The sequence below is a fragment of the Anser brachyrhynchus genome, assembly GCF_964034855.1.
Source record: "Anser brachyrhynchus genome assembly, chromosome: 8".
Classification (NCBI taxonomy): domain Eukaryota; kingdom Metazoa; phylum Chordata; class Aves; order Anseriformes; family Anatidae; genus Anser; species Anser brachyrhynchus.
The window spans coordinates 23,154,583-23,167,384 of NC_137702.1; the positions used below are offsets into that span (position 1 = coordinate 23,154,583).

A 12,802-nucleotide genomic window follows, 5' to 3' on the forward strand; every position below is an offset into this window, starting at 1 on the left:
GTATGCTTTCTGCATGAACAGAGTTGCACGATTATGATGACTTTTAAGAGGCTCGCATGAAGCCTGAGTTGCCTTTTGAACTAAAAATAACTGTTAAAAGTTGAAGACTGGCTGGTTGAACTTCCTAATAGATGAGGAAATTTGTTTTCTTTTTAAATAGATGGAGTCTGCACGCAAAGCATGGGAGAATTCCCCAAACATGGGGGAGAAGAGTTCACCAGTGACATCAGCAGCATCTCCCATAGCTGGTGGTGGCAGCAGCAGCAGTAGCAGCAGCAACACTGGGCCAAACAGTGGTACTTACAGCTCCTTCTCTAGTGCATCGATGCCTCCTATTCCTGTAGCCTCAGTTACACCAACAACTTCACTATCAGGTACTGGGTGTCCAGATTGCAATATCGTGTTGTATTGTTCTTTGGTTATGTGTTTCAAGAGACTAGATTCCCACCACATTTAATGTACAAGACTTCTGTCAGCTTTGCAAGCATGAAATGTCAGCTCTGAACTATAGCTTCCCAAATACCTCTTAATTAACAAGGAGATCCTTCCCCTGATTCACTTCAATCAGCTGAAAAGAATATGGAGAGGACATCTCTGTTTGTGCTATTTATGTGGACTTGAAAGAGGAGGTGAACTTCTCCTCTTGGCTGACTTAATGGTTTCATTTTGTTCATCTGAACAAAGGGAGGGAAATAAATTTATTTTTTTCTTTCTAAGCAGCTGGTAGTTCTGACAGCCACTCACTTCCAGCAGACAGCTTCAAATTTTTGTCACTTCATCCAGCCAGTTACAGTATTACTTTTCATTTGTGCTCTTACTTTCAGACTTGAGGCTTCAACAGCTCATAGCAGATCTCCCTTGTACTGGGGAGAGCAAGTGTCTGACTGCTCTCCACAAGCAGTGCTCATTCCCATCTTGGTTCTTTGCAGCAAATGAAAGATGCTGGATCCAATTAAATCTTCACAACTAGGAATATTAGAGTATATGTCAACACCTCAACTGAAATGCTTTAAAAATAACTTTCTTTGGAGCCAGACTCTCAACCATGAGAGTCACAGCCGCTATACGTTGCGATATTTTGTTGGATAATTGACCAAGATGTCTACTTTGGTACTTCTAAGTCCTCCTGTGCTTGAGAAGGGAGAAGTAACTTAAAAGAATTATTCTCCCTGTCCATCTTAAAGTGATGGAAATGGCTGCATTAGGTTTCAGTGTTCTTTACTAGTAGCACCTATGCTTGCATAGCTGTCCCCAAACTGACCACCAGAAGACGAGGGTTTGGAATGTCTTCAGCTGTTTTACAATACACCTCTTGTTTCTCTTCTTGTAGGAGCTGGAACATACACAACCTCTTCACTGAGTACAAAGACTGCAAGCACCTCAGACCCTCCCAACATATGTAAAGTGAAACCACAGCAGTTGCAGACAAGCAGCTTAGCTTCTGCAAGTCACTTTTCCCAGCTGAGCTGCATGCCATCCCTCATCGCCCAGCAACAGCAAAGTCCTCAGGTCTACGTGTCTCAGTCTGCAGCAGGTAATAGTGTTCAGCTGAGAAGCAGTGTGGTTGCTTTATTGGAGTTACAAAGCTAGAGAAATTAATTTAATTCTAGTTTTATCTGCAGTAAGGACAGAATGATGGGCAGCATTTTGTGAGCAAATATTCACTAATTGTCTTAATCTAAATAGGCAAGTGTCTTATCAGTATAATGATAATGCCATGTTGTTAGTTTATTGAGGAAAGTGTTTGCATCTCTTGATGCATCATTTTTTGTCTCAATTTCAAATCAATATTCAAGACCAAGAATGACTTCGTCTTGATGACTTTATTAAAGTGCCACGATAGCTTATAAGCATGGCTTTTTTCTTTAAAGAAAGTTCTACATATAACTAACCTAAATTTACATGACTTCAGAGCTTGTTCTTCCCTTTCCATCACCAAAGTGCCTGTTCTTGACAGAATCTGCTGTTTTGTCCCTTAAGAAATTCATGGGACTGAAGATGTATATGCAAGACTGATAGATTCTGGGGATGAATAGATACCAAAGAAAAGATACCACGGCTTATTATGCAGCTGTTCAGTTCTGTTTCTTATCCCAGTCTCTCTGGTAGTTGTCACACTGGGAAGTACTGACAGTGGCTGCATCTCTAAATCTTGATGAAAACCTGTTTAGCAGAGAAATGTTTGGAAACATACTAATTGTATTCCTCTTCCTGAGGTACTGCAGCTCAAATTCCAGCATTTTATATGGATACAAGTCACTTATTCAACACCCAGCATGCACGTTTGGCACCACCTTCTCTGGCCCAACAGCAAGGCTTTCAACCAGGGCTTTCTCAGGTATTTGGGGATTTTTATTTTTTTTCCTTCTCTCCTTATCTACGTTGACTTTAATGCTCTACAAATGAGCAAATGGGGGCAGGCAAGAGTGGGACTGAAGACTGCGAAAATGAGATCATACCTGTCATTGCTATTTCGTACTGATGCATTCAGGTTGTTTGATCTCTACTGCTCCTCTAATTGAAAACAATTGTCATAAAAGTTGAGAGAATAAGTTTTCACTCGCAGTGTACCTCATGTAAAAGTGCGTGTTCGTATGAGGTGTTATGGTACAAAGTTGTATGGATCTTGTGCAGTTGTTTTGTACCCAGATCTAAATGATTGGTTCAGGTTCTCCTGGTTATTTTCACCAAAAGCATAAAGCACAACATGGAAGGATTTTTTGGAACAGGTGCAATACTTGGCTCTCCATGCAACCTTGAGGTTTTAAATTCTTCTATTTACTTTTAAAGATGTTACACAAATCCTGGCACACATGTGGCTGTAGTTTTTCTACATGACTTTTATCCTGAGATATTTAATGGTTTCTTCTTTCTGCAGCCCGCTTCAGTTCAGCAGATCCCTATCCCCATTTATGCACCTCTGCAAGGACAGCATCAAGCTCAGCTGAGTTTAGGAGCAGCACCAGCTGTGTCACAAGCCCAAGAATTGTTCAACTCCTCCTTGCAACCTTATAGGTAAGTAGCACATGTAAATTTATTTCCTTTTGGGGTGGCAGAACTTATAGAAGTTGCTTCCCTGCAGACTTGTGTCTTGTGTTCAATAGGTACCTCATCTTCCTGTCTTCCCCAAAATCTTTCATCTGTTCATCTGCCTGAAAACTGTATGCCAAGTGGGTAGTCTGCATCTGCAGATATAGTTGAAAAATTGTGGTTCAAAAATCATGCCAGAGATTTGTATCTCTGGAAAAACAAGCTAAAAAGCTGGAAACATCTTCAGTCTTCCATACTAAGAGAACTGGGGGGAAAAAAAGTCTGACTCCTTAATTCAGTATTTTGTGTTTGTTGTTTTCTGATCAAACCAACACTGGAGTCTAGAAACGCTTTGAAATCATAATATGAACCCCACAGGTAAGGTAGGGTGGGGGAAATTTCATTCCAGATGCGCAGGGGATAGGAGATTACATTTCAGAACAAATGTGTCCTGTTTGCTACAGGAAATGATAATAAGACCAGTATATCTCAAGTGGCATTGAATCTGTCTGCATACAAATCAGCATACAGAGAAATTTCCAAAGTGTCCTTGTTGTTCCTACCAGAAATTATTCATAGTGGTATTCTGACAAACGTTAGTTTCACTTTAATTACTTTTGCAAAGAAACTTCTCAGAGGTTTTTGCAAGTGCATGTAGAACAGCCTCCTTGTTGTGATGCAGAAGGCTGAATCCAAACAAGGTGGACTCAGCAGGGGTTTAACTGACTACACGTGTATCCTGAATCCTTTAATCTGTAAGTCAGTCCTCTCTGTCCTGAGCACTTTCCGTGCTTTTTGTACTGGAGGAATCCATTTCTCCAGATGCAGTGTTCTGCGTATCTAGAGTCTGACAGAGTGTATGTGGCTTTAGGGTTTATCAGATCAACAAGTGTTATATAGCCATAGTGTTTTCTGTCTGGTACTACAGGCTTGGCTGGCTGACCATTGTTTGGAAGACTTTGTGCTTGACTGACTTTGTTGGACCAAATATTGTCTGTCCTTTCATAGCTGACAAAAAAATGTTACAAACAGTTGGCTAGTTGCAGAAACACAATCAGTCTGGCACGCAGTCCAGATTAAATAAATGCTTCTGGCTGATCTGGTCATGCATACACCAGTATCAGTGGACTTTGGGGTTGTGCTGATAGTAAGAGGACTAATACCTTTCCCACATCTTTAAAGGTGCAGACGGTTTTAGGGTTTAAATAAAAAGCTTAGTCATTTTTCATGTGGGCTTTAGTAGCATCAATTATTCTGTTGTGTGCAGAATAACTAGAAAATCTACCCTTCTCAAGTGAAAATCTGGATAATCTGGTGTTCTAATTCTGTTTCAGCAATATAACCCATGTTCTTAAATTTTTGGTGGCTGTTGATCTCTGTTTTCATTTTTATACTTAATGCTCCAATCTCTTGCAGGTCCCAGCAAGCTTTTATGCAAAGTGGTTTGTCTCAGCCATCACCAGTAGTTCTGTCTGGTACGGCCTTACACAACTTCCCAACAGTGCAACACCAGGAGCTTGCGAAGGCACAGTCAAGCCTGGCATTTCAACAGACTTCTAACACACAACCTATTCCTATCTTATATGAACATCAACTTAGTCAAGCTTCAGGACTGGGAGGCTCTCAGCTTATTGATACACACATCCTGCAGGTAGGAAATACTCCAAAATGCTGAAGTTCTGCAGTGGTTTGATACAGATAATGCAACAACCAAGTATTGGCTAGCTTGGGATAAGCCTACCTCTTCTGTAATAATTATATAACAGTCAAGGAGGCAGAAAACGTGAAACACTTGGAAGAGAATGTGCTTTCAATTTCATAAAGGTGTATTAGAATAATCTCTGGAGTGAAGATTCCTCTCCAGAATAGAGGAATCTTTGCACTTCTATCACTATTGGAGCTTCTGGTTTGATATCTTTTATTGTAGGTGACAAAGGGCTACCACTTGCTAACGATGTGCTTTATTATGAGCTGTTGTAAGTGTTCTTAAAGTAATGGTGTCTTTCACTCTTCCTAGGCCAGAGCTACACTCACCCAGGCTTCAAATCTGTATTCTGGGCAAGTTCAACAGCCTGGCCAGAGCAATTTCTACAACACTGCACAGTCTCCCAGTGCTCTCCAGCAGGTAAACTATGGCATGGTAAATTTCCTAAATTGTATTCTTCTTAAAAGCATGTTGTTGATGGGCTGGGGGGACGTGGGGGTAGAATCTTTAATTCTTCTAAACTGCGAGCGTTAAAAATTGAGAGCAGAAAAGAGCTACTGCAAAAATGAGTTAGTGGGAATTTGAATGGCCTGCAAATTCATACTGATCATTTGTCTCTCACCTCCTTCTCTTAAATAGTTCACTTTCCAGTGACAGGCAAAGATTTAGTTGGTTCAGTGCTGTTGCTAATTGGTTGAGGTGTATGGAGTCCTTATGGGAGCAGGTATCATGGTGGAGAGAGCCAAGTAAACTAAAGGTGTTTTATGTAGCTTAATTGTTAACACCAAGTTTCACTTGAAAAGTCAGAGCTGCCACATGTCAGTGAGATGAAATATATAGGAAAAAAAAAAAGGTCGGGAGATAGATGATCATACCAGCAAATAGGACAGCCAAGTCAGTAACTACATCAGGAGGTTTGTAAAATAACTCAGATCGTGGTAAGTTCTTGGCGTTCTTTTGTGAAAGTTCTGTTAGTTTGCAATGTGCAAGCATTCTGTTGTATTTACAGCATGCTGTCTAGTGGCTTCCTCGTTCAAGTTTTGATTTTAAGTGGCTTTTTAAAAACAAAGCTTGCAGTGGGCTGGCTTATTACAGTAGCCTACTTCATACATGTGAAAAGTTGCCAAGACAAATATTGAGAAAAGTCTTCAAAAATTGGGTCTCAACTGTTGAGACTATAGCATAAAGTATTAAGGACCTTTTAGAAGGGTTAATGGTTTTAATGTGTTCAAGTATGGCTGTTGTTATACTTTTAATCTGTTATAATTCAGAGCAGAATCTTGCTAAGTTTTCTCCTCATCTGGAGAATGTCATATGTTCTTGTAGTCACGCAGTGTAATTTTGCAAGTTTGGGATTAATGGTCAAACTAGGAAAAGCAAGAATTCCTGCTAGTCAGTTCACTGTTATGGTATTTTCACATGCTTATCACTACCATTCTGTGATGTTTGCAGCCCACAGCATTCCCTGTTAATGCAGACAAGTGAGAGGCAACTGTTTTTTTGTTTTTTAAAGCTTGGGAACGCTGGCTGTTGGGACTCCTGGAAAGTAAAATCTAGCTGTGATTCCAAACAGTGTCCTTCTGATGACTAAAATTATTTGAAGTTTAAAAGAAGGGGGGGGGAGAAGGGAAGCTGGCTGTTTCATTCTACTTTTATTTCCTGAAATGAATTATATTTACTTACACAATGGGATTTCCTTGCATGGCTGATGTTGCAGTTAGGAGTTAAATGTTAACTTTTTCTGAAATGCAAAGACCATAGATGATCTTGAAGGCCCCTTTCAACCCAAACCATCCTATGAGTCATTAAGCCATTCACCCTGACTAGAACTAAAATCATAGAGCTAGTAAAGAAAGTTAAATAATGACCCTTGTGTATATGTTACTGGTGATTCTGTATGTTTTTCCCCCCCAGGTGACGGTACCTTTACCAGGATCACAGCTTTCTTTGCCCAACTTCGGATCTACAGCACAGCCACTTATTGCTCTGCCCCAGTCTTTGCAACCACCACTGCAGCACACACCACCACAAGCGCCAGCTCAAAATCTAAGCAGACCTGCACAAGTAACCCAGCCTTTCAGAGGATTAATCCCAGCAGGAACTCAACACAGCATGATAGCTGCAACTGGAAAGGTGATAACATGCATAAATCTACAATACAAAAAATAATGTAAAGCTCTGTGCTGTTTTGTAGAACCAGCATGGCAACCTGTGTTTGACTCTTGCACCATCTAAAAACCTTCCTTGACCTTAAAAGTTTGGGAGAGGAAAATAGGAAAGCCAGCTGAGATTAGTCCCTTAGTGACCGGCTCTGTGCATCTTGTGAAGGTTTAGCTAGGTTTATTTAGTGGCTGGCTTGCTGCTAGTCCATTTGCACTGTAAGAATACTTAGTTTGGTAATGACTTTGTGGACTAGCAGGGTACTTTATTCGTGTAGGATGCCACATAGAAGGTAATACAGAAACCATTGTTAGAGCGGCAGACAAACAGCGTTACAATGTCAGGGCTGGTTTCTGCTTCTGTCAATGTTTTTCTGGTCTCATACTGGAGCAAATTGCCAGATTTCACTTGTGCTTCCAAACTACCAAATGCATTGACTTCATCTGTAATGCTGCCACCTACTGCGTGGATTTTTTTCTACCATATACCTGTTGTGCTATCAAATAAGGGAGTGCTTGAGGCTTAGGGCAGATCTCATCTTCACTAACACTGTCGTGTCCTCCAGGTTGATTGATGAGTGTCCCAGAAAATTCCAGTCAGGTAGCTGTGGTGAAAAACGTTGCAAGAGAAGCTTATGCAGCCATGTGTAGATAATTCTAGAAAACTCCCTTCTACATTTGTAAGGACACTAAAATTTTTCTGTCCTGAGCTAGAATCCAAGAGTGAATGTCAAGGAATGAAATATTTCTGATGCAGCAAACTGGCTTCCATTCACATGGTCTCTTATCTTAGATGGAATTACAGATCTGTAGGGTTTGGGGATTTTTGGATAATGTACAACACAGTGCATTTGCAATGCACTTCAGGTGGCCCTGGTTGATAATACTGAACATGAACACTGCTAAGCTTTCTGTCAGATTAGCAAGGTCTTTTCCTGGAGCAGGACGTAATCTATCTCTGGAGCTGCCCCTGAAATTCTTAAGAGGTTGTGGCCTAGATTTTAGGGTGCTTTAGAACATAAAGCAACCCTGCAGTCCCAATGTTTTACAGCTGTGATAAGAAAAATCTATCTCAGGAATTAATTCCACATTTTGGACAGTAATGGCAACCAGAATTCTAGATCAGATGGATCAAGTTTTCATGTTGTCACCCACCAACAGAGTGATTTTTGCACCGTGTAGTTTTCTAGCTTCATAGGTTCTGGCCAAAAGTCTTCCACCTTCATAATTTTTGAGCCTATCTTCCAAGCAGCAGCTTGTTTCTAGCTATAGTTGTCAGGGGAAAATAGCTGTGGTTGCCTCAACAAGAAATGAGGGAAAGCTACAGTGGAATGGGGATTTTCCCTTAGGTGGCTTTGCTGCCTTGCATTAAGGGTTCCATCATGTTCTGCTAAAGGCAGTCAACAATAAATCAAGTAAAAATTAGTTGTTTTGCCATTATGCTTCATAGCTGTGTGGGGAAAGACACTGTTCCAGAGACTCATTTATTCTGTTGATTGTATTTGCAAAATAATGTGTGAAATGGATTGCTCCATTTAGAGTCTGGAGATTTTTCATGTGAATGACTTCCATTTTTGCTGTGCTTTTGTTTTGTTATAGAACTGCCTTGTTTTATGGCACTCTTTCCTTCAGCATTTTTTCAGGATAGTTTCTAAATATTTTAATGTGGTATCTGTGGTGAGGAAATTTCAACCCTGAAACGTTTTAATTTTTCTTTGCTCCTACTGAATTAACATGTTGATTGCTGTGCTTTTCAGATATCAGAAATGGACCTGAAGGCATTTGGGGGTGGTATTGATGTTAAACCTGGAACGCCACCAGTTACTGGTAGAAGTACTACGCCAACCTCCAGTCCCTTCCGGTAAATCTCTTTTTAAGCTCAAAATTCCTTGAAATCACATCTAGGAAACTTAATTGTATGTGAGCAGCCAATTCTGAAAGGTCTGGGGAGAGGTACTACTAATGTAAAATACAACGCTTAATCTTAGCTTAAAAGGAGCACTGCAGTAGGTGATCAGATCTGCTATGCTTAGCTAGAATAAAATAGTTGTGAAATAAGATCTTAAAAATATCTTATGAATTACATGGAACTGAACAAGTCAACTAAAAATGACCTGGAAAACACAGAAGTGAGCAAGGAAGAAGTACGTTGGGGTAAAACGGAAGACTGTTAATCTTCCATGAGAGTAATCTTAATTGCAGTGCTTAGAGTAAGGAAAAAAAAAAGCACACTTCAAGGCTTACACCTCAGAGAGCAGTAGTTGTGGCAGCAGTTCTGTTACAGATCTTGCACTGATTGTTAGTTTTCTAAGCTTTTCACAAGAGAAATTAGTAGGCTACTGGCAGGTTTAGTTGATTAATTAACAGAATTTTCCTGATATGCAGAGTGCACTTGCTGGTGAATTTATTGGGATGTTTGTGGGTGAAGTTATGAGTAGGCTGAAAGAACTTAAAAATGGAACTCTGGTACTAGATAATTCTTGAAAATTGTACTCCTATGCACAGTAATTGTATTTGGTGGCTTTCACTGTGGCAAGCTGAAAGTGGTCCAGGCTTTCCTAGTGAAGTAGAAATTAGTTTGAACTCCTACATGCAGTCCTGATGTCTTGCCTGCAATACTTCACCTAAGAAAAAAGTAAAGGGATAAAGAATAAGAAATACTTGAATTCACAAGCTAGCCAGCATTTAGAACAACTGATTTGATGGTATATATCTTAAAAATTCTGTGTGAGATGTCTCTTCCCTTAACAACTGAAGCAAGGCTTACCATAAGCCTTTGGTTTTTAGTGTGGAGGTGCTGGGAAGGTGCAGAAAAACGTAAAAGCTCAAAAGTCGAAAGTAAAAACTAAACAGAAATGTCTGTAAGCTTACAAAATGTGTGCATTGAGTTTAGCTGGCTTCCTTGTCACTGTTGCCCTGCTGCTCATTTTACATTGAGTAAAAATGTGTTGCCCACATGCTGTGCGTGAGACCTCTGCAAATCAGTCACCATTTCTTAAAGAAGGCTTTTCCGCCTTTGTTCACCTCCATCCCCCAAGCTGCATTTCTAGTTAAGTTATAACTAAAGACAGATGCGTCCTTTCCTTGAGAGCAGTGTGATTCTGACTGACATTTTTCTTTTCTTTAGGGCCAGTTCTACAAGTCCAAACAACCAGTCCAATAAAATGAACAGCATTGTCTACCAGAAGCAGTTTCAGTCTGCAGCTGCTGCCGTGAGGATGACACAGCCATTTCCTGCACAGTTTGCACCACAGGTAGGCAACTGGTGGCTTCTTACAAACAAATCTGTTTCTCTGTGTCACTAGTGACTTTGCAGCTTAGCTGTGTTCCCTCAGGTTTTATCAGGGGGAGATGCAAAATGAAATTCTTTAAATGAAGGAAAAAATAAATGCATAAGGAAATTGATCTCAAGATCAAGGCAAAAAAAATCTGATCTTGTTACCTAGTACAGATTTTGTGGTGTGTTTAATTTCGAGAGTTCTGTGCATGCTGAGGAATCCATTAGAGGTTGTGAATGATGTCAGTTATTTTGCTGGCTTCTCCACACGGTTGTATTGCACCTCATTCCTGCAAAAGCAGGTCATTTGGTTGGGGAAGGGGATAAGTTTTGTGCCTCAGAAGGGTCCCGGTGCACATCTTAAATGTTAAAAGACAAAGCAGGTTTGTGGGTGTCTGTCTGAGATGCAGCTCTGAAGTATTCTTGGAACAGTTCAGGTTGGAAAGGATCCCTGGAGATCACACAGTCGGGCCTCCTGCTCAAAGCAGGGCTGATTGCAAAGGGTTTGACTTGCATCTAGCTTTCCAGGGAGCACGGCTCTACAAGGGTGATGCCTCCCTGCTGGAGGTGACTGGAGGCAGGCTGCTGATTTTTTTGGTGTTGGGAGTGTTTGACTGCAGGACTGAGGATTTGTTTTTTGGATTGCAACTAGCAGAAACTACCTAGACTTCTCAGGACTACCTTTCACTGCTACTCCTCTGCTGCCTTGTCTGTGTCTTGTCCCTTATTACTTGCTGTTTCTAAGCTGTCAGTGGTACTTGAAGGCACAGCAGCACTACAGTGCTGTTTTTCTGGAGCTCAAGTGTGGCTTTTCAACGTAAAAGCCTATTTTCTTGACATCAGTTTGACAGCAGAGCAGGCAATTTTTTCCCCTTTAAAATAACGCCAACGTGCAATCTAGTTGGCAGTTTTCTACTTGCTAAATGTCTCTTTTTGTTGTTTTTCCCCCACTTAGATCCTCTCTCAGCCTAACCTGCTCCCTCCATTGGTAAGAGCCCCATATACTAACACCTTCCCAGCGCCTGTTCAGAGGCTGCCAGTAGCACTGCCTAGTCAGATGCCGTCTCAGATGATCACAGGCCTTATGAGCCACCCTCGTTTACCGCATGTGGCCAGAGGTCTTTGTGGATCAGTGTCTGGAGCCAGAGGCAATCAGGCCCAGGCTGCGGTGAAGGCTGAACAAGACATGAAGGTTAGTATTTGACCTGCAGTGCTGTTAACACCAGTTCAGTCTTGACAGCTTGTAGGGCAGGAATGTGTCTGCAAATCATGTCTTAATTAAAATGCCTCTGGACCCAAAGCCAGTAGCCGGGCCTTCAGCAGCTGAACACAGATCTTCTCCACGCCTTGTTTGGTTTTTGTGTTTTCGTTTTTAATTTTTCATTAATTGGAACTTGAGGCTAAAAAAAATGTAGGGAGCTTCTTCTCTGAAGTGATCTTGTTGGGGAATGGTTGTGAAGCAGCCACTGCTGCTGAAGGCAATCTGACAGTTACTTCTCAGGAGCCTGGATTTTTGAATGAGCAGTGAAGCCTATGAACTTGACTGCTAGCTGTCATTTCACATATCCCCCAGCTCTGAGCAGCAGCATGAACCCTCCTGTCCCAGCCAGCCTTGCTTCTAGGTTATTCTGCTAATTCACTTCCTGGTGGCTTGCAATGCCCATGGCAATTCTCTCCAGCAGAACACAGGAACATGAACACCCCACAGAAGAGGTGGCTGCATTTCAGTAGCAGGTGATGAGTCGTGTAACTTGTTAGAGCACTTTGGGACCCTTCATGATGAGGCCAGCTCTTCTTACCGAGGCGGAGAGTGCAGGACAGGGAGTCTGCTTAGGGACCCTGTTGTATACGTAGCTCATCTACCTGTTTTCTGCAGACTATGCTGCTTGTAAGGATAGGTGGTGCTCCCTCACCTACTGTCATGTGCCATGACCCGTGTGCTGAGGTATACAAGCCAAAGAGCATGCTTTTCCTGATAGGTCTGGTTGTAGCAGAATTGATTACCCCTTTAGGTAGGCCAAATCTCCAGGATTTGTTTTCTTCCCCCAGTTTATGCTAGCTGGAGGCCTAACAGATGATGGTTAGTGTGTTGTCTTGAGTCTGTATTGCAAATTGAGTCTAACTTGTCACAGCAAATACAGACGTGTAGTCCTGGTTTTCTGAATCTCCCTGCAAGCACTGTTCAGAAGAATGTAAGTTATTCTGTCACACTTGGGTGCCTGTGATCAAATCACCCAGCTTTCTAGCCCTAACCTCAGGGGATGTCTGAAATTACACAGGGGATTTCAGGTGTCTGTCTGGCTCCAGTAAAATCAGACTGTTGTTGCAGTTCATCACGTCACGGTTCACAGATTTTTGTTCTGTTACTAGTTTAGCTTCTTGAGACAACTGCACAGTATTGAAACCAAGACCTCTTGTTCCAGGCTTTTGCTACTTTTTCTCCCTAGCTTTCTGTAAAATGCGTAAAATACTGATCAAGAAGTGCATGGAGGCTTAGGGTCTGTATCATGGTTGGGGTTCCTTGCATGGTCTTTGTAGTGTTAAAAAGGCATTAGTGTTAAAAAGGCATTTGACAGCAGTGGGCCTTGTAGCACCGCTTCCAGAAGGTTGGACTCTTCGTGCAGCTCCTGC

General features: G+C 41.5%; 1 protein-coding gene across 26 annotated transcripts in view; it reads left to right on the forward strand.

The window, feature by feature from the left end:
• The window catches only part of PRRC2C (proline rich coiled-coil 2C), a 70,380-nt gene that overhangs the window by 54,850 nt on the left and 2,728 nt on the right, over positions 1–12,802 (forward strand). For 8 of the 26 annotated variants that reach the window (XM_080601641.1, XM_080601643.1, XM_080601666.1 and 5 more), the window contains 10 exons: positions 161–374; positions 1,331–1,534; positions 2,217–2,338; positions 2,879–3,015; positions 4,447–4,681; positions 5,048–5,170; positions 6,650–6,868; positions 8,652–8,755; positions 10,022–10,148; positions 11,127–11,363. In XM_080601641.1, the coding sequence (XP_080457767.1) occupies positions 161–374; positions 1,331–1,534; positions 2,217–2,338; positions 2,879–3,015; positions 4,447–4,681; positions 5,048–5,170; positions 6,650–6,868; positions 8,652–8,755; positions 10,022–10,148; positions 11,127–11,363 (1,722 nt within the window). The remainder of the gene's footprint in view (positions 1–160; positions 375–1,330; positions 1,535–2,216; positions 2,339–2,878; positions 3,016–4,446; positions 4,682–5,047; positions 5,171–6,649; positions 6,869–8,651; positions 8,756–10,021; positions 10,149–11,126; positions 11,364–12,802) is intronic. The other 18 variants (XM_080601661.1, XM_080601644.1, XM_080601642.1 and 15 more) reach the window with 7 other exon arrangements.